At 36.6% G+C, this 27,312-nt stretch overlaps 1 protein-coding gene across 4 annotated transcripts in view; it reads left to right on the plus strand.

Annotated features, from left to right (window-relative positions):
* Positions 1-27,312, plus strand: part of LOC134669397 (limbic system-associated membrane protein-like) — a 56,386-nt gene that overhangs the window by 3,342 nt on the left and 25,732 nt on the right. For all 4 annotated transcript variants that reach the window (XM_063526918.1, XM_063526919.1, XM_063526921.1 and 1 more), the window contains exons 3-4: positions 7,083-7,210; positions 18,215-18,422. In XM_063526918.1, the coding sequence (XP_063382988.1) occupies positions 7,083-7,210; positions 18,215-18,422 (336 nt within the window). The remainder of the gene's footprint in view (positions 1-7,082; positions 7,211-18,214; positions 18,423-27,312) is intronic.

A 27,312-nucleotide genomic window follows, 5' to 3' on the forward strand; every position in this document is an offset into this window, starting at 1 on the left:
CGATCAGCTATTTTCTGCATCGCTAAATTCTTCACAGGCCCGATTTATTGTTGCCCGCAATATTTCAAAGTCGAATTCACTATTGGCACCCGAAGATCTATCATCCAGATCACGATCATCTTTACTTGCAAAGAATTGATAAATAATGCTCATTATCCGCACCTAAAAACCATCCATAATTATTAATATAATCAACTGTTCTCAGCTCTAAAAGAAGGTTAATTATTTTGAGCCTTATGCCTTGGTCAGAAGTTCTCAAATGTGTGCCGTAAAACTATAAATAACCGTTTCTATAGTTGAGAACGCGTTAAGGAAAACAAATTAATAGATTAAAAATCGATGACAATCAAAGTCTACCACTTAAAAATTGACTTGTGGTTGTGACTTGTGTCAATAAGTAGATGAATTGTAGTTACTTATAAATATTTATACCATCAAGGAAAATAAAAATAGGTGATGCTTTTCCGTATTGTTTGCGACATAATGTCTTCCCATATTATAATATATGTTCACGGAAATATAAAACAATGTCAACATTATTAAGCTTTCTTAGAAAGACACAGCCTTGACCCGATGGGACGCAAAAGCCGACAGAAGGTTAATGAAGCAAACATGGCGTATTTTCACTATATCCGATAGTACAATGCGGGCTTTTGTTTAAGGTGGTTCGCTTTCCATACAAAAAACAATTGCGTTATATTATGTAATTAGGTACACACTATTACTACATAAATATGTGTGCATCTATCTACTTTCGAATGTTTATTTGCGCTAAATTGATAGTAAAACTTTGTTTCATACAGAAATCACGCAAAAAAACGTTTTATTTTATATCAATGCAATACCAAAATAGTTATTTACGATACAAGTGCGTAAAAGAGAAAATTCGAAACGAGTGGCGATAAATTAAAACACGATCGAAGGGAGTGTTTTAAATCGACACGAGTTGCGAATTATTTATTCGCACGTGTATCGTACAACGTTTTACAGTACATATGGCCCTTTAAACTTTTGACATCGCACGAAAAGTGCTATTTTACGCACTAGTGCGGAAAAATAGGACCATATGTACTCTAATAACATTTTTTGCGTGATTTTAGTATAAAACAAAGTTTTAATGTCAGTTTAGCGCAAAGAAACATTCGAAAGCTGACAGATACGCACGTAATTATTTATATAGTATGTATGCAAAATTTCAGCTTCATTGGAAGACGGAAAGTGGGTCAAATTTAGCCTGCAAGATTTGACCCGTAAGATCATTTATGTATACATCGCAAGTTAAATATAAGCTTGTAAAATTGCCATTTCCAGCGACAAAAGTATCCGAGATTCAAGTTATTTTCGCGTGTCAGCTTCATTATGTGAGTAAAGCTCGTTTACAGGGCATGTAGTCGCTAATATATCTCTAGAGCTTTATTGTGCAAAAGCTCAGAGCTACGAGTATTCCCAGTTGGCAGCAAAATGAACTTTTCTAAATTGTCTCATTCTAAAGCTTGGCTGGCAGGCGCTTTCAGGCTGTATTAACGTTAGGTTTTTAGGGTACCCTACCAAAAAGGGTAAAAACGGGACCCTATTACTATGACTCCGCTGTCCGCCTGTCCGTCCGTCTCTCTGTCACCAGGCTATATCTCATGAACCGCGAAAGCTAGACAGTTGAAATTCTCACAGATGATATATTTATGTTGCCGCTACAACAACAAATACGAGTAGGTACTAAAAACATAATAACATATTTTTTTAAGTGGGGCTCCCGTACAACAAACGTGATTTGATTACCTTTCTTTGCGTAATGGTACGGAATCCTTCGTGTGCGAGTCCGACTTGCATTTGTTTTTATTTGACTGAAGTTAAAGCTTTAGAATTTGATACTAAATACACTGGGTATTCCTACCTAATTAAATAGGATATTTTAGTGTAGATATTGCTAAAGTTTCTTTGCAACGAAATAGTTTCTAATAACTCGAGGACACTGCTTTTTCGTGTTATCAGTGTTTTTGTGTAAAATGAACTTAAAAAAGACCCCTTGTATGTTTTGTTTACATTGCTGAGTTTTTTTACTTTCATTGGCAACTTTTAGTCTGTAGCATACTTAATTTTTAATTCTGAGTTGTTGTAAATATGGTAGAAATTCTTGTGAGTACCTAATACGTCAAGCAATAGTATATAAGGCCGTTAAAAAAGACCAACTTTAATGCTTGATTTTACATCAGAATACATCAAAGAAGGTGCCGAATTTAACCAAATGAATGAATTTGCAATTCCACAGCTGTTTTGGAAGTGATAAATTAGTACTATTAGGCACTGACTATCGATTTGGGGGTATGAATAGAACTGAAGAGCGTTTTTCTTTGAACGAGTGTTATTGGAAGCTTAATTTTATTCAACGAATACGAATTCTAGTTATCCAAACATTATCAATGCGGACTTATTAGGATTTCTTATAGTAAACACATTCTCTGCGGCACGGCACACGGTTGATTCGACCCAGTAAAAGTTTGCTTATGAAGTTAAACTAACAGTTTTTATTTGTTAGTAAGTTAAATAAGATTAAACGATTATTTATTTCAATTCACAAACTTACACACAATACATATTCAGAATCAACAAGAGTACACAAACTAACAGTGGCAATCATTTTAAAAAGTCGCTGAACAAAATGTTGGTCAGTTTGAGGAGTACCAGGCTACAGTTTCCTTTATTGCAACATTACAGTTTGAGGAGTACAAACTACAGTTTACTTCATTGCAACAATCAGTTTGAGGATTACAAGCTACAGTTTACTTTATTGCAACATTCAGTTTGAGGAACACAGGCTACAGTTTACTTTATTGCAACATTCAGTTTGAGGAATACAGGGTACAGTTTACTTTATTGCAACATTCAGTTTGAGGATTACAAGCTACAGTTTACTTTATTGCAACATTCAGTTTGAGGAATACAGGCTACAGTTTACTTTATTGCAACATTCAGTTTGAGGAATACAGGGTACAGTTTACTTTATTGCAACATTCAGTTTGAGGAATACAGGGTACAGTTTACTTTATTGCAACATTCAGTTTGAGGAACACAGGCTACAGTTTACTTTATTGCAACATTCAGTTTGAGGAATACAGGGTACAGTTTACTTTATTGCAACATTCAGTTTGAGGAGTACAGGCTACAGTTTACTTTATTGCAACATTCAGTTTGAGGAGTACAAGCTACCGTTTCTTTTTTTGCAATATTCAGTTTGAGGAGTACAAAATACAGTTTACTTTATTGCAATATTCAGTTTGAGGAGTACAAGCTACAGTTTACTTCATTGCAACAATTTGTTTGAGAAGAACAAGCTACAGTTTACTTTATTGCAATATTCAGTTTGAGGAGTACAAAAAACAGTTTACTTTACTGCAATATTCAGTTTGAGGAGTACAGGCTACAGTTTACTTTATTGCAACATTCAGTTTGAGGAATACAGGCTACAGTTTACTTTATTGCAACATTCAGTTTGAGGAATACAAGCTACAGTTTACTTTATTGCAACATTCAGTTTGAGGAATACAGGCTACAGTTTACTTTATTGCAACATTCAGTTTGAGGAATACAGGCTACAGTTTATTGCAACATTCACTTTGAGGAGTACAAGCTACAGTTTACTTTATTGCATTGCTCCTGTTACAAGCCACCCGGTTTGGAATACATTTAGAATTGGAAGTCCATATTATAGTTACCAAAAACACATTTTCTTAGCCATTTCTCACACAATATAGAGGTCATCAACATGTGCGAAAAGGCAATTAGCAAGTCAAATGCGGTTTCCTCCTATCCGTCATAGTTAACAATAACCTCCGGAACTGATGCAAATGTGGACATTTTAGTTGATGTGTGCGGAATGATTACGTAGTAGTGTCGCGTGTCAGCCGTAAGAGTTATGAGAAACTATAATTTAGCTTTAAAATTACCTCCAACGTTTGAAAGACAATAATTTTGTTACATTGGTCTGGAGAGACTGGCTAATTTGACATGTTCATCGTTTAAAAATGGCTTCCATCTTTATGATGACTTCCCCAATTTCAAAAGTGCCCTTAGAGCATTTGACGTCATAATTTCATAGAAGTTTGACGCGAGGAATGGAATTCCTTGCCGGCGTCTATATTTCCGTGTTCTTATAACCCGGCAACCTTCAAATCAAGAGTGAACAGGCACCTTCTGGGCAAGCTCGCTCCATCATAGGCCACGTCTACGCCTCGGCTAGTCTGTGGCCATGAGTAAGCCCATTCATAATAAAAAAAAAAGTTTGACGTTTAAAATAACACGTGCACTGCGTGGGCTATCAAATCCGCTGCAGACTTTTCATGGACTGACTTTACTGGTTTTCTAAAGCATCTGATTTGGCAGATTTAAGCAGAACATATACCCCAGCTAATCCGTATTTCGAAGCGTCACTAATCCAGGGTAATACAATATTGATAACCTATTACTATCATATTAATTATGAACGATGTATCCTTGTTTAGATCATCTGTTATTACGGGTTATAATTATTAATTGTGGATCCGTATCTCATAATAATTAATAATTTTGGCACAGCGCAAAATAACTGCCTCTTTCAAGTCAAAAAGTTTACACAATAGTCGCATGGAGATCCTAGAAGGAGACTCTGATGATTGGTACTATGTCAATGAGTAAATTAATAAATATTACTATTCGTACTAATTATTGTTCGAAGACATAAAGTGGTCACTTTTTGGAATGGCACGGATACTGGCCGCTAACAATTAAAAGAATTAAGAAATTGCCAAACAACCAACAATTAAGTGCCATTTTCAAACCAAAGGGTACTTATTATCGGTTGGCAATAAGTCCCTATTTCCTTATAGCTTCAATTTGAAATAAACCTTATCGACAATCGACAATATGGTACCTTTTGGTTGTAAACAACACTAATATCTTTTATTAAACTACCTATCCATCTATTATACTATTATAATTATTCACGTATCCACGGCAGAGACCTCTATAAATATGCGCAAAGTTGCTACGAATTCAGTTATTGCATAGTTCCGCCGGTGAATTTTGATTGATCATACATGCGCAATGCCTCGACTCTGTGGCATCGTAATTTTTACTAGCGCCGTGATGGAATTTTAAAATGAGTTTACAAATATGTAGGTGACTTGGTAATTCGTTCACCGCTTGGTAGTGACTAGGAACTCTTCATATAATTTGTTTCAGCATAAGGTTTATAATAATAGTGTAGTGTGTAATAGTGTGGCTACACCCCGAGGGCTCGAAGTGGCAAAGCATTGGCAGACAAAAATTTAGTTTTAAGAAATTTGATCCCTTTACACGAAAAGAAGAAGATAGTGTAGTGGATCAGAATTAGACGTACGTGGCTTATACATAGTGTTTCCATTAAAAAAATACAAATAAAAAAGTATATATCGAATAAGGTTCCTTTTTCACGTATTTTCTTTAGAATTTAGTAACTGGAGATGCCTTGTCTGTCTTTTTCTGTACAAAACAGTCTGCCGAATATTACGGGGGCAGGACACGTCAAATGTATAACGGCGTGATACGGGAAATGAATTACAGATTCATTAGATATGAAATAGTAAAGATATGTGACGTTCCGCGGCAAAAAGTACCATTGCCCTGGCTGAATATTGGAGCGGCGTTAATAAAAGCGTAAGCGCCAGCCGCCATAAGGTACATTTTGCCGTGGATCGTCACATATCTTTACTATTTCATATCTAGTGAATGTCTAATTCATTTCTCGAATCGCCCCGTATACGACTCACTCACTCGAGCGCCAAACTACCTCGACTGAAATGACCGCCTTTCATCCCTGTTTTAACAATATACTATTGTTTCATACCTACTTTGATGTTTGAAGTAAAGGCGGGGTATACTCAAATCTATAACTAGTCAACCCACGCTTATTTACTAAATAATTGTACATAAAATACAAAACAAATACAAATACTCTATATTGCACGCCTCATTACAGAAAACAACATACTTACAGTGATATTATATACCAGGCGATTTAAAAATATAAATAAGAAAAATTACTGCCTGGTAAAAATAGGCCTAAACATTTCACTTAAATAGAGAAAATACAGGATAATTCATAAAATATGAGTGAGCATGCATGTTATTAACAAATTAAAATAACTAATTAAAACTAGAACATGTCATTTACGAGACTATATATAATAACTATAATAAGGGCAAAGAATAATTACTAATTAAGCCACAGTGTAACGCTCTTTTATAACATATTATTTTCATAATGAGAAATCGTATTACAGTTATAAAAAATATAATTTAAACCGTCAACTTCACATGTCCAAGTTTCCACGCCAACTTCAACTGAATATAAACTTTAAACTGTAACATTTAAGACTCATTTTCCGTCGTAGCTCTTTCTCTTTTCACTTGGAATTCATTACCTATGCCGCTGGTTCCTTAGTAACCTGTATTTTAATTACATTAATAATATTTTAATTTGGCTTCTTTGAGTTTGGTCTTGAAATATACTCAAACTCATTTAATTATGTAGCAATTAGGATTGGAATACATTTTGGTGGCTGACGAATTTAGGCTATGTTAATTCTTTACCTAATTAAGACTATGGGTTCCTAGTACCTACTTGATGGATCTTAGATGTTCTAATTTCTTTAATTATGGGAATAAATGTGTTATTTTTAAACAAAAGGCAGCTTAAAATAAATGACATAGTTATATAGGTATTTTAAGTAACTTAAATAATATAGTTAATTAAAGTAGTTATATACTAAACTTAAATAACTAAAAAGTAACTTAATAATGTTTTCTATTTTTGACAACCTCCTAGCCTAGTTGGTAGTGACCCTGCCTATGAAGCAGGAGGTCCCGGGTTCGAATCCTGGTAAGGGCATTTATTTGTTTATTTATCACAAATATTTGTTGCTGAGTTATGGATGTTTTCTATGTATATAAGTATTTATATATATATCATCGTCTAGTACCCACAACACAAACCTTATTGAGCTTACCGTGGGACTAGATTGATCTGTGTTAAATTGTCCTATAATATTTATTTATTCGTCCTTTTTCAGATGCTCAAACGACCACTAAGAAATTCCCCGACGACCCGGAGTTTGAGCGGCCGATCGGCAACCATACATTCTTCCTCGGTCGCGAGGCAGTACTAGGATGCGCGGTCACCAACCTGGGCAAGCATAAAGTAAGTTACTATTGACACCTTATCAATTGGTATTTTAAATATCATACCGGTTTCGACCACGGTGACTGCTTAGTATTGGCCGACATAACAGATTTTAGCAAATGTACGGCCACATTCCCTGTAGTTTGTGCCGAAGTCTCCCAGTGCGATGGTTCAATGTCTTCAATGTCACATCTCCACATGTGGCGCTTTTAAGCAAACCTTAAAAGCTTAAACTTGGCTCCGACTTGAATTTAGCGCTAGTGAGTCGCACGCAGGAAAATGGGAACAAAACAAAATTGTTTTGAAATCCTTTGTCATGATGTCAGGTGTAAAGTACTATGAAAGGCCCTATGTTTAACGTGACAATGACGTCGTATTTGAGCGTCAACCGGCAACTACACATTTTTTATTGGCCGTTTTTGAAGGCTAGGTTGTGAGCAACCAAATACAAAGTTAATAGCAATCAATTTTTCTCACATAATATAAGTAATCATTACTAAGCACCTTAGTGAATATAATAAATTTTTGTAGGAAGGTTTTGCAAGTTAATTTACGGCTTAGGCTCTAGTTTAAAAGACGTTTAACATCAATACCCACTGTGTCAAGGCCGTGATAGGGGGCGCTACCTCCGTACAAAATTTATACGGTTTCTTAACTACTAAGCGTCTATTCAAGGTAACCTTACTTAAGAGAGGGCGTGAAGCCAGGAAATTAGAAAGAAACAAAAGATTTCTTCGCCGCACGAAACTTGCGAAGGAAGATTTGAATCGCACGGGTTTTTGGAGCATTCCACGGGCTGTCCCGTACAAACGCATTTTATTTCCTGTGTTGCGACTTTTTTCTCGGCATTTAAAGCAGGCGATTATTTTTCTGTGCATATTTTTGACCATTTGTCATAGAAAAGGAAACTCTTATACCTTTAAATCTTCAGAAACTTCGCGTTTGTACGGGACAACGGTAGACAATTACATGGAATGCTCCTTTTATGTTTTATCTCAACTACTTCATCATCATTCATTCATCTCAGCCATAAGACGTCCACTGTTGAACATAGGCCTCCCCCTTCGACCTCCATTCGTACCGGTTGAATGCGACCCGCATCCAGCGTCTTCCGGCGGTCTTAACAAGGTCGTATGTCCATCTTGTGGGTGGACGTCCTACGCTGCGCTTGCTAGTCCGTGGTCTCCACTCGAGCACTTTTCAACCCCATCGGCCATCTTCTCTGCGCGCAATGTGGCCTACCCATTGCCACTTCAGCTTGCTAATCCGGGGGGCTATGTCGGTGACTTTAGTTCGTCTACGGATCTCCTCATTTCTGATTCGATCACGCAGAGATACTCCGAGCATAGCCATCTCCATCTCCTCAACTACTTACTATGAACATGCTTAATTTTATAACATTGCTCGTCAGATATGTCTCATTGAATACATTTCTCGATTGTGTGTGAAAAGTATACAATACACTATTTTTAAACGTATTTTGAAAAAAGATAAAATTAAATATCTTAATACCGCCTAAATGTACATCAAGATGTACACTCCGTTTTGTTGGAATGTCAACCTTTATTAAAACAAACAAACGGCTCGATTCGGAAAATGAGTTAGATTTCTACTTGACTTCAACAAGTTACGATATGGATAATTTAAAGATATTTGTAAGATAGATATGTCAAATTAGACGTTTCCGCGATTCTGGAGGTCCTTTTGAACGATTTCGACAAGTTATGACTTAGATATCCAAGACACATCTAGTCGATATCTAATATAGATCTAGTTGATCTCTAAATCATCTCTAGATCTTGTGATTATCTCGAAATCCGAATAGGCCTGAAAGTATCTTTTCATTTGTCTCGTAAAATTTTCGAACAAATCAATTTCAACTCAAATACAAATAAAACTAGATTCAAACTTCCTTAGCTATAATTTTGTATGGCGGGCGACATGGAGTATAGACTCATATGTGGGCCGTCAGTCAATTAACTAGAAAATTACTGATAATTAAATTTTATTTATAAAAATAATAGCCACTTTTAATAATAGTTATCATCCACAATGTCATTAAGACGGCGTAACTATTGTGCCTTTATGCCTTACGTAAAAGGTAATAACCATTAGCATTCAAAAATAACAATAAAACTAACATTTCTGCTTAATGACCAATACCGTAATGGTGCCCATTACGGAGTATCAGAAAACTATTCCAGTTTTCAGCGCAAGAGGCTCGTTTGGACAGAACGATTTGCTCGACTAACGGTACAGAATAAATAATAGTACTAGATACAGAAGACTCACTCTTTAACAAAACGCGTCTGTCACGATCAGGACAGATATGGCCGCTAGGTGGCGATAGCGCCACGCGGGGCTTATGGCTAAATTGGTGTGGATCGGATGTACTTTTAGCTACCTGTAGCAAAGCGGCATAAACACGTCTGCAAAAAATCAGAACTACCGGATTTAACGCAAACGCGAAATGTATATAATTACTGTATTATGATTTCATATTTTAGTAGTCCCAAAATCACTTTAGACCTACGATTCACTATTTAATCAAACAACTAATTTAAAGTCCTCTATAATTAACATCAGTCATTCCAGTAGCTCGCACTAGCACTGAACGGGGCACGAACTTTGCCACTTCACGTAAAATACGAGCGCGTCTAATTCCCAAGATGACCCAAGTTGCTCCGAGTGCGAAATTTGCGCCAATTTATACGCCAGGTGCCAACATTTATAAAGAATTTTGCTAAGAAAAATTTGAATTGAAGTTTAGCTATAAATCCCCAAGAAAGGCGCAAAAAATATGCCTTGTGTATTAAAATTACAAACACAGATTAACTGCTAAATTAGTAGAATAATAAGTAATTATTTAAACAGGGTGTTTGGTACATCGTTTGCCAAATTTTAACGGCATACTTATAGGTTGAGTCATCTTCAATCTTCTCATGCCTATGGTCTTTTTACTACTACGCAAGTAAAAATTTGAAATTTACGAAAAACTGGCATAGAAGTGAAAAAAAGTGCGCCAAATTAAAATTTCTAGGCCTGAGAAGATAGCAAATGACTCAATCTATCTGCCGTTATAATTTGGCAAACGATGTACCAAACACCCTATATAAGAAGGTAATATCAACTTGATTTTAATATTTGCAAGTACGTCATTACGATTAAAATACTGCGTAACTAAACAGCAATAAGTTGTAGCCTATAGCCATAGGTCTTTTAGTAACCGAGCTTAGTCATGATTGATGATGACCAATATTTTTATTCATCAATTTACCTTTAAATGTATTTTTATGTCAAGATACTGTTCCAGGAAGGCATTTGAATTATTTATACTCTGGCAAGTAATTTTTAAGTGGCGAATATTGTCTCCGCCTACATTTTGCATAATGTTTTAAGTGAAAAGGGCATTTTCATTAAGGGGGAATTTATTACATTATAAACGTCATCGCCAGCTGGTGGGAAGGTAGGGTAAAACGGGATTTTTAACGTCGGATTCAAATGTCCAAATCAATCTTTGTGGTCATATTTCCACCTAGATTCTCTTAATTTATTTTGCTAGACAATCCAATGCTTTTGTCTATTAATATATTTATTTACATCTATTACTCTCGGTCGATTCCAGTAAATCTTTCTCAAAGCCAAATAAATACCAGATGATGTTGTAAATTTCTTTATACGGCTCTTGTACTAAAAATGATTTCATTAATCACGGATTGGGCTATACAAAGTACAAAAAATAAAATTTGCATCATGTGTACTATACTTATGTATGTATTGTATGTATTTATTGCATTAATTTATGTAAAAAGAGGAGGAATATTAGGTAATAATTAAACCACCCGTTATAATTGATTAATAGTCATGCAATGATAATCAATAATTATGCATATATTCAATTACACAAACGGGTCTACCGCGATATAATTTCATTGTTTTTACCTTTAATACCGACGTTTCAGCTGAGTTGCACCAGCTGTGGTCACGGAAAGACTGACGTCCCAACAAATGTCAACGGAGATATTAATAAAACAACACTAAACTACCCGAAATTAGTTTATAAAAATGATAATGATGTTTTGTGTAATTGAATATGTGTACAAAACGCGAGAGTTTAAAGTGTTATAATGATTATGCATGTAGTTGAATAGTGGTAGCGTGGCAGCAAGATCCTGCTTGTCCCGTTTTACCCTTGACCCCGTCTTACCCTACTCACCCTTAGTTTATTAATATATTTGAAGCTATTGGAATACATACACAGACAAAAAATGTTCAGCTCATTGTTTATTTAACAGTTTTTCTATTATTCAGATGTTGCCTGGAGGAGATTTATTGTAATGGTGAACGTTTCATCAAACAATGAATGTCAGAGAATTTAACGCTTATTTCTTGACGAAAGGCGTTAATAGTTATTTACGATACAAAGTGCGGAAAGTAGGAAACTCCTATTACCTATTCACACGTGTATTGACAACGTTTAACAGTACATATGGCCCTTTAAATTTTCGTCATACCTATGATCGGAAAGTGCTTATAATCGCACTAGTGCGGGAAAGTAGCAGTACCTATTGTGTATTTTGAAACGAGTGTAATATGTATGTCTTTCATCGAACAGCCACGTGTATAACGTAATCCCAGTGTTTATGGCACATACGGCACAGTTGAATAAGGAAGACGAGGAAATACAAAGCCATATAATCATGAAAGCGGTAAAGAAATCGGAAAAGGAAACAACAGACGGAAGGGCGTATCGAATACATGGTATTAAGGGCCCGATTCGGATTTTGAAATAGACATCTATTAGATATCTTTTAGACGTCACCAAGATACGATAACGATATGTTTAAGATCTAACCCGTCAAATTTGACATTTGCGCGATTCTGGAGATACTCTTGAACGATTTCCACAGGATATGACTTAGAGATCCAATTCACATCTAACAGATATCTTACTCTATCTAACGTAAAAGTGACATTGGTTGCCCGAATTGCGCTGCAAAAGAGAACTAGTTGATATCTAAACTATAACGTATCTAGAATGTATATAGTACGTATCGTCTCTTGTGAATATCTTGAAGTTCGAATACGGCAGTAAGTAACTGGTATTTACTATTTTATACCTGGGACTCGTTTCTCAAAAGCGTACGTGTAGCTTGTTATACACGTGGAAGTCCCTTTCTAACAAAAGCTGTCAAAAAGTGACATCCGCTTGTATTACAAGTTACAAGCTTTTGAGAAACGGGCCCCTGGTATTCGCTCATTAATTGTTGTTATACCTAGGGATAAACAAAACTATATGTACCTAAAGTAACATTAATTAATCAGAATCATTCTAAAGGAGAAAACGTACCTACCTCTTTTTTTTACTGTTTAATTAAAAGTAATACCTCCTTAAAATTCGCACACTACGCATTCGCACAAACTATTTATTTTAATAATTAATAAAGGTTCTGTGTAAAAAATATTACCGTTACGAAAAACATAAATTAAAAAATAAATACAAAAACTTAATAGGGAATTCATCTACCTACCTTTTAATTAAGCTTAGAATAAATTTAAAAGTGGAAAAATTACTGTCTTGGGTGAGTCTTGATCTCACAGCATCTGGATCGATACTCCAGCGCTCTGCCATCTGAGCCACCAAGACCTCATCCTTCTAAGGCCGTTAGTTCAAGTCTCACCCAAGACAGTAATTTTTCCACTTTTTAAATTTATTCTAAGCTTAATAGCATCCTTCGCAGACATTTCTGCTTGTAAAAAATTAAAATTACCGTTTACTTTTTTCTCATGTAGCCCCCACATAAATAATATGCGTAGCAGTATAAAATATTTACTAAATTCACAAAGTAACAAGTATTTGGACCACCCCGGCACATTAAAATTCATGCCACGCTGCAAGGTGCAGGCTGATTCCTGTGCATTGTTGGAACGTAGGCATGGAGCCAAAACAAACTTACAAAACCAAAACATCACAACTTGTATACAACTTTCTTTGATATACGTCCTTTTGACTTAGAAGAGCTCGTAGAATTAAAGGGTGACAAGTCTCACGTAATTTCTTAGGACATAAGTCCGTTTAGTTTGGAAAGAAGAACGTGAGCTTCTAGAGAATTCTAAAAACGAAACTGTAATTAAGCGTAATCTGTGTGAATTTTTGTGGTCATTCTATTTGAGACTGGGCTTCTATTGTGGGAGGAAACTAAGGTGCACTACAAATTGTTAGCTCGTGCAGTTTGTTTGGGATGTAATGAGCTTTGTTTTAGGTAGAACGCATATTAGTAGCAGGCAACTTGCAAGTAAACTGCGCCTAAAGGGGCCCACTGATTAACAGTCCGCCGGACGGTATTGGCCTGTCAGTTAGAACAAAATTTTGATAGTTCCGAACAACTGACAGGCCGATGCCGTCTGGCGGACTGTTAATCAGTGGGCCCCATTATGCATGGTGGACTCTGCCTCTTTGTCGCACTAGTAAATTCGTATGTAAGTGTGACAGGGACGCAACACGTCGAACGTGGTTCGCGGTAGGCCCTCAGGACACCGTAACCCATCACTACCATTCATTCATTCTTTTGAAATTAATGGCTCAGTACAATGGGACCATTTCACCAGGAGCAAGGTATTAGGAGCTTTAAATACTACTAAAATTGTACGGTTAGTACAAGACAGTGTACGACGATTTTATTAGGTCTTGTAAAGCCGACCACTGACTATCAGGCCACCGGACGATATCGGCCTGTCAGTTAGAACAAAAAATTGACAGCTCCGAACAACTGACCGGCTGATATCGTCCGTCGGACTATTAGTCAGTGGTCGGCTTTAAGCGATAGGGACTTTACAAATAGCACGTGGACTACCATGAGCAGTGGCAGCTACTATGAGCAGTGGTGGCCGAGTGGATATGACGCCCGACTTTCAATCCGGAGGTCGCGGGTTCAAATCCTGGCTCGTACCAATGAGTTTTTCGGAACTTATGTACGAAATATCATTTGATATTTACCACTAGATTTTCGGTGAAGGAAAACATCGTAAGGAAACCTGCATACATCTGCGAAGAAATTCGTAGGTGTATGTGAAGTCCCCAATCTGCATTGGGCTAGCGTGGGGACTATAGCCCAAGCCCTCTAGCGCATGAGAGGAGGCCTGTGCTCAGCAGTGGGACGTATATAGGCTGAAATGATGATGGTGATGATGACGTGGACTACCGGCCGTTGACACCAAAATTGTGGGTCCCCGCGTTTCAAGATTAAATTCTCCATTCACTGCACACTACCACATTATTTTACTGTATAGGTAATAAGCTATCGATATTACACCTTAAAAAATATTAATGAGCCAAAAACAAAGGAATTAATCACGAGGCGTGACTATCAAGATGGCGCTTGAACCGGAAATCCATCACTACCATATTCATTTTCATTAGTCGTGGCAGTGACAGTGATAGTTTGTAGCAGCTAAAGTGACCATTTATATCCTTGTCAAGTTATTTGTAAACTTGACTGTTAGAACAGGGTGCTTTTGTTATCACTGACCAAACTGAGGGGTGCATAAATATGTCGGTGGCCGATCGTAAGATCAGGCATATCGTGAAATTCCTAGGCATATCGTGAAACGTGAAAACCTTTGACTCGTTCCCTGACTCGAAGCCCCGCTACGCGGGACTCCTATTTCTGGGCAGCTTGCCCTTCGGGCATCTGAAGCAACCTAACGAACCTATCTTACCTATATAATGGTTTATTTAATGTGACTATCGTCAAATCATTACACAGGAACATTACGATCGGCCGCCGACACATACAGGATGATTCATGAGACGTGAGCAGGACTAATCCTGCACACTCAGTAACTGATAATTGATCGATCACCGTCGTATTTAGGTGAAACAACCACACTTTTTCCTATTTTTTAACTTTATCGCGAGGGCAAATTTAATTCTCTACAATCATGGTCACCCTACAAGGCCTAATTAATTAAAACCTGAATTTGACCAAAATTATGATTACGAAGAAAATAAACTGTCAAACTTGAGTGAGATACGAGTTTTCAAAAGTAACCAGACCGTGATGACATTCAATTTGACACAGAATATCGGTAGTTTAATATTCTAATTGTAGGGTGACCATGCATGTCGTAAATAAATTAATAACTTTTTTTTAAACATGACTAGAAAATTAACGTTAACCTCACTAATACTGATACGAAACAGTTGTTTATAATTTACGAAATGCGCAGTGTTAGTCCTGCTCACGTTTCCTGAATCATCCTGTATATACGAGTAGGTCACACTGAACAACTTTTACTATGGGCTAAGGAATGCAAATCGGTTATTTTTTGTATGGAAATAATCGGTTTTTAACCGAAACCGCGGTTATTTCCATACAAAAAAAACCGGGCAAGTGCGAGTCGGACTCGCGCACGAAGGGTTCCGTACCATAAAGCAAAAAAAAAACGGAAAAAAATGCAAAAAGAAAACGGTCACCCATCCAAGTACTGACCACGCCCGACGTTGCTTAACTTTGGCCAAAAATCACGTTTGCTGTATGGGAGCCCCACTTAAATCTTTATTTTATTCTGTTTTTACTATTTGTTGTTATAGCGGCAACAGAAATACATCATCTGTGAAAATTTCAACTGTCTAGCTATCACGGTTCGTGAGATACAGCCTGGTGACAGACGGACGGACGGACGGACGGACGGACGGACGGACAGCGAAGTCTTAGTAATAGGGTCCCGTTTTACCCTTTGGGTACGGAACCCTAATTAACCTATTTGCATTCCTTACATGGGCCAACCCACCAATCATCACCAACGAAATCGCGAAAGCAGTTGGAATGTACCTATTTCTCAATTTAGTCGCGTCCATAAGGCTCCTCTTCACGTTGGGCCAACCCCAACGCCAACGAGGGACGCATTTATGCGTTAGAGGAAGCAAGTGATATTGCTATCTCATTCTACCGCATGGGTGCGTCCCTCGTTGGCGTTGGGGTTGGCCCAACGTGAAGAGGAGCCTTTAAAGCAATAGTTAGTTCTTGAGGCCGATTCTACGTTTATTTGTTAGTGTTTGGACCTTGTAATGATACGCTACACTTCAGAAGCGGCGTCATGGTCGCATTTTTATCACCTGTCATGCCGTGCGTCACTTTCGCTCTTACAATAGACATAGACGCTATTGAGAACGTAAATTATTTTCTATGCATCTCGCTCGTACTGGCATATTAGTGAGAGTGAGATGTATCATAAATACGTAGACGTTAGCGTATATGTAAGTTTTGACACTGTCAGTGAGTACCCGTAATGGAACTCGATTATCCTAATTCAGTCACTCTTTAGCAGCATATTAGCTTGTAAATGGTGCCTTTCTTGCAGAAATTGGTAAGCGAGCTTAGGGCTAAAATACACCGAGTCATTAATATTGCCAAAGCTGAAACCGGAAACGAGTATATACAATTTAAAGGCCCTGTTAGCCAACAGGCCAATTCGAAACGTACACTGATATTAGAATGATATATGAATTATAATTTCGTTATTTGTTTTTCGCCCGTAACTCTTGTAATAATCAAAAACACGAAAAAAGTCAAACCAACGGACAAAGCTATGGTCATTATACAATAAATAATTGATAAATAATGTGTAAAAAAAAAATCTATATCCAGGGAGGAGATATTTAGGTGCACAGCGATTGGTAAAAATCATAGAAGTATATATCTGACGTCCCACGGTTACCTTATGGCGGTTGGCGCTTACGCTATTATTAACGCCGCCATAAGGTACCTTTTGTCGTGGAACGTCGCATATTATACACAATAAAAATATAATAAGATTGTATCATCATCATCGTCTCAGCCATAAGACGTCCACTGTGGAACATAGGCCTCCCCCTTAATAAGATTGTATACAACATCTTTATAAAAAAGTCACAATTCGTTCTGCCACAGAACCTCCGCTCTGTATGTTCCTAGCCTTACTCCTAATAGTCTTAATACCCTTTTTTCATAGAACTGGCCCGCTGCCAGAACACGAAAAACTTGGTAGTGGCGACTTGCGTCAATAATGCGAAATTTATAGCCGCAAAATGATTCCTTATTCGTATAATAAAATGCTCAAATGTTAGCAACAAGTGGGGAGATTAAACGAATGTAAATGGATATATTAAGTTTGAAACATAAGAATGGAAATGGGAAATAATGTTGGATTGAGCTAATGATTTGATTTGTTCATACATTTTCTATTTTTTGAGGGACATGTTAAGTACATAATTACTTTTCCATAGCTAAATGTGGATGAACTTTAATAAATGATAACACCTACCTACTCGTAACTTGAGAATGCTATGCGAGTGGCAAAAACGGCAAGTCGTTTTTTAAAAATAACAATGTTGTCTCCGAAATGGGCTTTTTCATAATTTTGAACCATACTTACAAATAAAATGGAAAAATTGTTTTTTTAAATGTTTTGTACCAGCTTACTTATGTCGGCGTTTTTAGCAGTAACAGAACCTACTCACTGGATAAAGGAAATACTACCTTTTATTTAACAGATTAATTAGGATCCAAGCCGAAACATCCATCTCATAAAATTCATACTCGGTAGACCCAATTAGGTGAAAATGTGTTCAAAAATGCGAGATGTTGCAAATTCTTTAAGAACCGCTTTTAAAACATACCTAACTCAAGGGCCACATTTGCATTTGCATAGCTTTTAGCAAGAGGAAACCATTGTTGATATTAAACTAAGATGTTTGGCAGTCCTCAACTGTGCGTTTCTCAAAAAAAATCCCACCTGGCACAGCTAAACTGTGAAATGAACTTCGCCCGCAGTACTTCCGCACCGATATGACCTTCAAACCTCCCGGCTTAAAGGTCAGCAACGTACCTGAAACCCTTCTTATGAAGTAGGTCCAACATGGGCGACGGTAATTCCACCCTTACAGGCGATTCGTCTGCTCAATTGCCTCCTACATCATAAAAAAAACTTATAATTCAAAAGTTCTTATAAATCAACGTATAAATCATTTCTTGTTCGCAGGTGGGCTGGCTCAGAGCAGAAGACCAAACAGTGTTGACCATGCACGACCGGGCTGTGCTGGGCGCACGCTACTCCGTCAGCCGAGACTCCCCTCGGACGTGGCAGCTGAGGATCCGGCCCCTCAGAGCGGAGGACCGCGGCTGCTATATGTGCCAGATCAACACGCAGCCCAGTATGAAGTGGCAGATCGGGTGTATTGATGTTTTTGGTAAGTCCCTGCTTCAAGGTTTATACTCATTTTTAGCGTGTCGTATTTACGAGCCGATGCACATATTTTCGTCTAGTGAGACCATTTTTTGAGGTTCTCGCGTTTGTTCAAAAATAATGTTTTTGTTTAAAATGTACTCATATTTACATATATTGTCGCTGGTGTCCAGGTAAGCCTAATTCTTCTTCTCAGTCGTATATTCTTGTCAGAGTAGTCGTTGTGGTCATTGTGATCGTTATAGGTATAGTTACGAAGTAGGAAACCCTAATTTGCACTAAATCGAGCTCACCTAAAGACAGTGGCGATTCCGGACTAATCCAATTAGAAGTTCCGCCGTTGCTGGAAACGAAAGACAAAGAGCACAAGGGGGATTTCTTGTAGTGAAGAAAAATTATGCAGTGGCAGCTTATTTACATCGTAAAGAACTTTTTCATATATTAAATTAGTCTTATGATTATTATTCACAACGACGGGACATATACATATAATCGCGTAAAATTGAGTTAAAACCTCCAACATTTCGAGGACGGCGTTGTCCCCGTAGTCTCGGAGAAGACTCGCTAAAGTTGACATCAACATCTTCTTTACGAGTTTTTCGAATTACCCGCACTTGGTCTTGTTTATTAACTTGAACGTTTAGCCTAGTGCGCAATTCTTATAAAAAAAAACTCATGGCTTTATTTTGCATTCCCATTTCCCGACTGTAAGTATAGGAAGATACACTTTTTGCACAGACTACGATAAGGTGCCACGTGTGCTCGGTGTATCAAATATTGTGTGTTAAATTAAAAATCTTGACTGTTTTTTTTTTTAATACGGCCCAAAAACGGTTCATTTGAGATAGATTACATACGCTTCCGATGTCGCCATACAAAATTAGTTAAATTAGTCAAACTCCTAAAGTCAGACGGCAATGTCTGCCGCACCCCTTTATTTCCCACTGATTTCTGGGGCACTGATCGATAGCCCAACCCCGATTTAGTTCCGTAGCTTCGTAACTAACTCTTTTAAATTGTTCACCTTTGTTAATAATTTATCAACTGGGTAAGAACGAAATGACGAAGTTAAAATGGTGTTATTAGGGTTCCGTACCCAAAAGGTAAAATCGGTACCCGATCACTAATACTCCACTGTCCGTCTGTCTGTCTGTCACCAGGCTGTAACTCATGAACCATATGATAGACACGACATTTTCGCAGATGAAGTATTTCTGTTGCCTCTATAATAACCAACACTAAAAAGTTCGGAACCCTCGGTGGGCTAGTCCGACTAGCACTTGTTCGATTTTTTTGGTCCACCGTTTACACGTGCCAGGCATATACGCATAATAACTACTCGTGTCACGGATAATACAGGATTATGGATCAATAGCGATATTCAGATTTTCTTATCTGTTATGGTTTTGATGTTGATATATGCAAACATCGGTTAAATCGGGGCAAAATTAAATGACTCTCTAGGTATATGTCATTTAATTTTTCCCCCTAAATCACTGACACTTATTGATACACGGCGCGATTCGGGAAATGAATTAGAGATGCACTAGATAAGATATAGTAAAGATATGTGACGTTCCACGGCGAAAGGTATCATTATCCCGACTGAATATTGGAGCGGCGTTAATAATAAGCGTAAGCGCCAACTGCCATAAGGTACCTTTTGCCGTGGAACGACACATATCTTTACTATTTCATATCTAGTGAATGTCTAACGGCGCGATATCTTAAAGTTCGAATCGCGCCGACAGTCAACGTCAATTACAAAGGAGTGCATGCGACGTGCGAAATGCACTTCGAATCGGATAATTATCTCGCTCGCACTTATTGGTCTACGGGAGATGCACTGCAAGTGGTGTCAAGTATACCTAGTCTAAATTATGCTTCAAACATATACTTTGAGTATGGCCACACAGCAGCCACTAGTTCGGTATTGTAAAATTCTATCGTCATTTTTTCCCATCCGCTAATAAGGCGCTGCCGTTACTTTATCCCAATGGCCCACAGAATGCCGACAAAAAATAACATAATAGCCCACTCCCACTCTATACACTAGAGTTTAAAACCAAATGCGAACCAGGACTGCGTAAAGCGGCTGTAACAGTCCTGATGAGTATTTGATTGCCAACGCGCAGCGGCTGTGGTAGTGATGTACCAATGTAGTTAGTCCGTGAATCCCAAAATTCCCGGCTTTAGAATCTGCAAACGTGCCGGAGTTTGAACCCGTAGTAGTTTGCAACACAAGACCTAGCTATTACTAATGGATAATAAAATAAAATTTATTATTTTGTATTATAAAATCCTATAATAAAACCCGCTATATAAATTTCTGAAAGAAATACAACTTTCAGTAGTTTTGACTTGACAGTAGCACAATTCTATACGATACCTAGGTACTATTCTATATCTAGGTAAAATAGTAAATACAGTCGCTAGATATTGGCAAAATATTATTATAAGAAGTAGCGTTTATAAAGTTAAAATGTAACTAAACACATTTTGTCATTATTAAAAATATGCCTGCAAAACAATCCCCGGGGGTTCCCTATTTTAGCGGGATTATTTTTAAACTGATGTCATCACATCACTAGTCGGTGGTTTACTTTGCGGCACAATCCAGCGGTTTATTGTTGACAGTTTTTGTATTGTGTTAAACACTGGCTTATTTACGCATTCACTGCCGGCATTGTGGATGGTGTGTTGTCATAAATTGAAGTTGCCATGTTGAGAATGATAATGTGCTATTTTGTGTTCAACAATGTCAGTCACGGGGTCCCTTTGTTGCCTATAAAGTTTTAAGTCATAATGTATTGTTTGTCATATTATCATTATATTAGTCATAAAACTGAAACCGTTAACTTATCAGGGGTTTCGTAAGGTGTTCCTATAGACAGGTTAGGTTAAATTTATTTTATGGCAATTTTGAAAACTCACGCGTATCTGATCCAAATAAATTATGACTGACGAAAATGCGGGCAAGCAATACATTATGACTTTAAACTTTTTGGGAAACAATAGAGACCCGTCAGTCACAAACCGTATTTATTTTTACTCGTATTATGAACACAGATCTGATATTGTTCCTGAGTCATGGTATAATAATATACTCCGCCTGGACTCTCTTCCCGTCTTTTCGTGGTCACGTGACTGACACAAGCCTACGTCATCATGCGACAGCGCTATATGATAATATGCGATAGCGCTATATATAGCGGCCATGTTATTGTGACGTAGGCTTGTGTCACTCTGGGAAGAGTAGACCATGTTTTATTACTACTATCACGCGTATTCGCGAAACGAGATAATCACAAGATCTAGAAACGATATAGAGATCAACTAGATTTACATTAGATATCGACTTGATGTGACTTGGATATCTAAGTCATAACTTGGCGAAATCGTTCAAGAGGACCTCCAGAATCGCGGAAACGTCAAATTTGACATCTATCTTACAAATATCTTTAAATTATCCATATCGTAACTTGTTGAAGTCTAGTAGAGATCTATTTTATTTTCCGAATCGAGCCGTATGTTCCTGAGTCATGAGTGTTTTCTATAGGTATACAGGCACTGTGGGCCTCTGAAATCCGATAGATTTTAATGGTTCATTCTTGACTAGAGATGGGTAGTGAGTAAATACTCACGGGTAAATACCGAGTAAATACTCAGTATTTACTCAATATACCCGTATTTACTCGTTTATACCCAAATTGGTGGGTATAAACCATTTAGAGTGCTGAAAGGGGCATATAAATTTGAAATATAGGTATATTTCGTAAACCGCTACTGGATTAAGTACTCAAAATTGTAGGAAATGTATTTTTAAGAGGGGCACTCCATACATGTAACTAATTGTCACAAAAAAAGATCTCAGAAACCACCAACGTGTTGCACATCATTAAATGGGTCTTTAAAAATAACTGGAATGTTTCTAAGAACATTTTTGGATAAAATGAATATTTTTGGAAAAAAACTTTTTCGAAAGGCCAAAATAATGTTTATCTTTCTATAACTTACCAAACAAAGTTCAGAAAAAATATGAAAACATATCGAGAGATGAGCCGTATAATAGAGTACAAAAAACAATATTTTGAACATCATCGGTTGAGCCATTTTTGAGTTTTCTTTAAAAAACCCTTAATAAAAGGTCGTAAGTGCCGCGTAAACACGCACTTTTGCGCGACTTGCACTTATCTAGAACATCGATAGAATTTAAGTACTCATATTTTTAAAGTAAATACCTTCTTATTTAAAACAAAATTGTTAACAAAATTTGCCTCTCACTAATAATTACCTTTTTTTCCTAAATTAAGCGTCCTCTATGCTTTTTATTTTATAGATTTTGTTAATACACGTTAGCACTCTTCAATAAAAGACAATTTTGTTAAAATCTTTTTTTTTGAATATTTTATAAGCAATCGTTTTTACCCACCTAAATGAGTAAATACGGGTATTTATCGGGTGCTTTGAGTAAATACTTAGTATTTACTCACCCCTACCCATCTCTATTCTTGACCGCATTTTAGAGACTAAAATGTCATATGAAGTTTCCTGAAATCGATCTTGTTTTAAAGATACCTATAAATATAAATTTGTAGAACATTTGTAAAAGATATAGTTTTTAAAGTAAAGAGTGCTGTTTTTCACCAACAAACTGTCAAGCAGTTTGGCGAAACCATATCATTGTAATAGTGTATTGATACTCTTATTGAAATAAAATAAATAAATAACTCTGCCACTATGTGACTTGGTTAGTTTAGATATACCTACTGACAAGATATTAATGTTTTATAGGAAACTCACAATTCTTATCTGTAAATATAAAAAAAAACTATACTTATTCGTTATAATGTTTTTTTTTCCGCCAAGATGTAAAAAGAAATGACGTGTCATGTAAACAAAAAAAAATTTTTTTTCGGCTATAAAATATTTTATTATGCCGAATTTGACCAAAACTCATATAACATTTTTGTGCTCCTTATTACCGACAGATATATTGAGTAAATATGTTATTCTTTTTTCTACTTACATTATGATATTCAATGTCAAAAATAATACCATGGCCTCTTTAAGTAAAGAGCCCTAAAAACGGACAAACAATAACTTAAATTATTGAAACAGACGTTTTACTCACAAGTGCTCATTATTTGTCATTATAGTATACTTTATTCCGGAGGTAAGTGCTACTTCCGTGAACAGTATATAGGTATATTAGGGCCACGACATACTGAAGGCACCTTTGTATTTTAAGTAATATACAGGACGGCCAAAAAATAAGAGCATTACCGTTGCCATAGGGTAAACTTAAAAGTAAAATGCATATAATATATCGTCGGGTGACAAGCAAAAGTCACTAACTAACACCATTGAAATTATTGGACGATAAACCGTGTTACAAGTGTAATAAAGTGCATTGTTATTTTAATTTTTGATAGTACTTTTACTTGTCACCCGACGTATGTCTATGGGCCTATTTTTAATATGGGCCTTGTTGCCTGTATCAAAATTTTCATTAACTAAATAAGTAATAAGTACACGCAAAATCGTTTTAAACGTTATCGTACTAAGTGTGTTTTACTTTTTTACAGCCGTCTTCGAAATTGCCACAAGTGAGCGTCGTCCTTTAAGGCATCAGGTGCTTTTGTTAATAACGGATACATGCTGGGGCGTAAATATATTAGTAGCTTAAATACTTTACATGGGAACCTGGTTTGAAAGTATGACTTTGATCGTTACGAGTATAAGTATAGACATTCAAATTAAAGAATATGAATCCTTCATAAAAAGAACATCCCTTAAGCTCCATGAAAAATGGTCCAAACCATACTCACAAATAATCAACTGGATCAAAGTCAAAATACAAATATCAATCATCAGAGCGGTCTCTCTAAGAATTAGAGGAACGAGAAGAAGGATAGAAAGATTTGGATCTGAAGACGGTTGTGGAATACCCATCCTTGAAGATTAAATTTCTCTTCTTTCTACCGCACAACTGTATTGAAATAAAGTTAAAATTGTATTATTTAACGTAATAAATGTGTTATCACCCTTCAAATTAAAGAATGCGAAGTTACACAGGCCGTACGTATTACACACGACCTTCACTTCATTGTCATTTTAGCTTACTGTGGGACTTAGTCAATTTGTATAATAATGTCCTGTAATATTTATAAATTAATTTTGTATGCACAAATAGGCGTGAACGATCCCCAAGGTCATAACAAAATCATATCGAAACCGTAACGAATTGTTAATTCTCCTTATAAAACAAAGTCTCCCGTCGCGTCTGTCTGTTTGTGTGTTTGTATGTTCGCGATAAACTCGAAAACTATTTAGCGCATTTTCATGCAGTTTTCACCTATCAATAGAGTGATTCTTGAGGACGGTTTAAGTGTATAATTTGTTAAGGTTTTGTGTAACCCGTGCGAATCCGGGGCGGGTGGCTAGTTAATTATTAAAATAATGTCATTTTTATGAAGCTATCATATGTTACTGGATCGCATACTTAAAACTTAAAGCTTACTACTGTATATCAAATAAATTAGGTATCAGATTACAATTTTTATTTATTTTCTTTCATATGTTTAGTTTTCTCTTACTATATTTATTTGCAAGACCGTTTTATTATGGAAATTAAAGTAAATATACTTACTTAAATAACTAATATCGGTTAACCAAACTGAAACTAGGTATAATAATATAAACTTGTTTTTATTTTGTCTCATTTCTTGAACATTATTAAAGAAATAACAAAGTTGACAAAATCCTCTTTCAGCAATATTATACGAAAAAGCCTAATATTCTTAAAGAAAGGACCAATCATATTAGCAAAACATTTCTGTCTTACAAAATACACTGGTAGTATTAGAAAAAAATATTTGTTGTTTTGTCATTTCGGTATCTACTTACTCGTACAAAAGCCAGTCGAATTTTGTTAATATTTCTTTCGGTAAGTACAGGGTGGCCAACTTGGAGGTATACAACTTATTTTTGCCGCCATTTTGTTTTGGCGGCAAATATGACAGCATGAAAATTACTTTGTGTAGATACGGCAAATTTGTTATGGAGCGTTTACAAGACGGGGACACGTGTCACGCGCCACGAGCGTAATTTCGTGAAACGGTGACATTGACTGGCCCCCAAGATCGCCTGATTTAACAGCTCCTGACTTTTTTCTGTGGGGCTATCTAAAGGGACGTGTCTAAGCTAATAGGCCAACGAACCTTCAGCAATTAAAACAAAATATTCGAAACACTGTCGCTGAAATAACGCCAGAAACGTGTGAAAAAGTGATGAAAAACGCGATGAAAAGGGTTCGCATCTGCCATGCTGCTAGAGGTGAACATTTGTCTGACATTATTTTCCATGTGTAATTGCTGACCCTACATACATATTATATTTAACAAGGAATATACTTAATATTTTTTATGTTTTATAGAATAAAATTTTAAAAATAAAGTGTATACCTCTCATTTGGCCACCCTGTATATAATAACATACCATTATTTTGCTTAGTATTACAAATCTAAAAAGTAATATATCAACCATATTATTACGTCTGATTAGTTGCTTTTAGGTAAAAAAAAAAACAGAATGAATCCGAAATCTGTAATTATATTTCTAGAAAGTTGGAGTGAACTTATAAGCATTTTGTCATTGTCGTCATGTTTACCTATAAGATTTGTCTTAACACGAGAAATTGAATAACAGCGATCTTAATAAATAAGTACTTACGGCCTGATTCGAACTTTAAGTTGCGTCAAAAATTGCTAAATGGATCGGATATGTCAGTGTCAAAAGTAACATTTTCGTTTGAAGTAATGTCACTTTTGATACTGACATATCTAATCCATATCGTATATAGACGTAATATTTGACGTACCATAAAGTTGGAATCGGGCAGTAAAAATAGTTAGTATAGGTATTTCCTTTTTACATTACCTGTGCATATTAGAAATTACTCCTTGGAGGATATAACCAACGGAGACGCCATGTCTAAAATTTCGGTACAAAATAGTCTGCCGTTTTTTGCGGGGGAGGGGCACATCAAATGTATGGGTACGTCATGTCAGATAAACGTCAGTCCATACATATGGTTGACATGAGGTTGACCATTGGCCGCCTATTTTCGACAGAGGGGAACACCTGTTAATGGCGGCTCCATTGTTAATTACTCCGTATACATTTAAAAGTGGAAACATTACTGTCTTGGGTGACACTTGAACTCACGACCTCTGTATAGACTACAGAATTAGTCTATAAAAGCTATAGGTACTTACCTACCTAAATAATAAGAAGCCGCACTACTTAGTTCGACAGCGGCCTACTTACTTAAGACAAGTAAGTGGGATTAGATTACCCGGATTAAGGACAATTTGCGATAAGTTTCCGATGCGTAGGCGTGCTGTTAAATTATAATGGGTACCGTAAAACGGGGTGAGTAGGTTTCGCGGGGAGAGTGGGGTTATGAATGGGGAGAGAAGGTTTGAGAGGGGGTGAGAAGGGATTTTAAGGCTACTGCTACAAAAATAATGTATTCCAATTTAAAATGGGGCTATAGTAATACGCATAATAAAAAAAATCGATCTAACAATCTTCCAAAATCACCTTGGTATAAGTAAATAGTGTAGTAGTAGTAAATAGTGTTAATTTATAATCTACTATTTCCAGCCAGCAATTTGCTCCTAAGCAAACGTTCAAAATGGCTAGAAAACTCAATTTAGCGCAACGTATCCATTAGGACTCATCTAAACTGTGGCAATAAATTCCTAGTCAGCGCAATGAGAATTGCGGCACGTAGCAGACCGTTTTATAGCGTTGTAGATGTAGATGTTTTATATTGCGGGGGGAATTGATGTAATTAAAATCATATAACTTTTGGTCTTTTAACCATC

The sequence above is a fragment of the Cydia fagiglandana genome, chromosome 12 (assembly GCF_963556715.1).
Source record: "Cydia fagiglandana chromosome 12, ilCydFagi1.1, whole genome shotgun sequence".
Classification (NCBI taxonomy): Eukaryota; Metazoa; Arthropoda; class Insecta; order Lepidoptera; family Tortricidae; genus Cydia; species Cydia fagiglandana.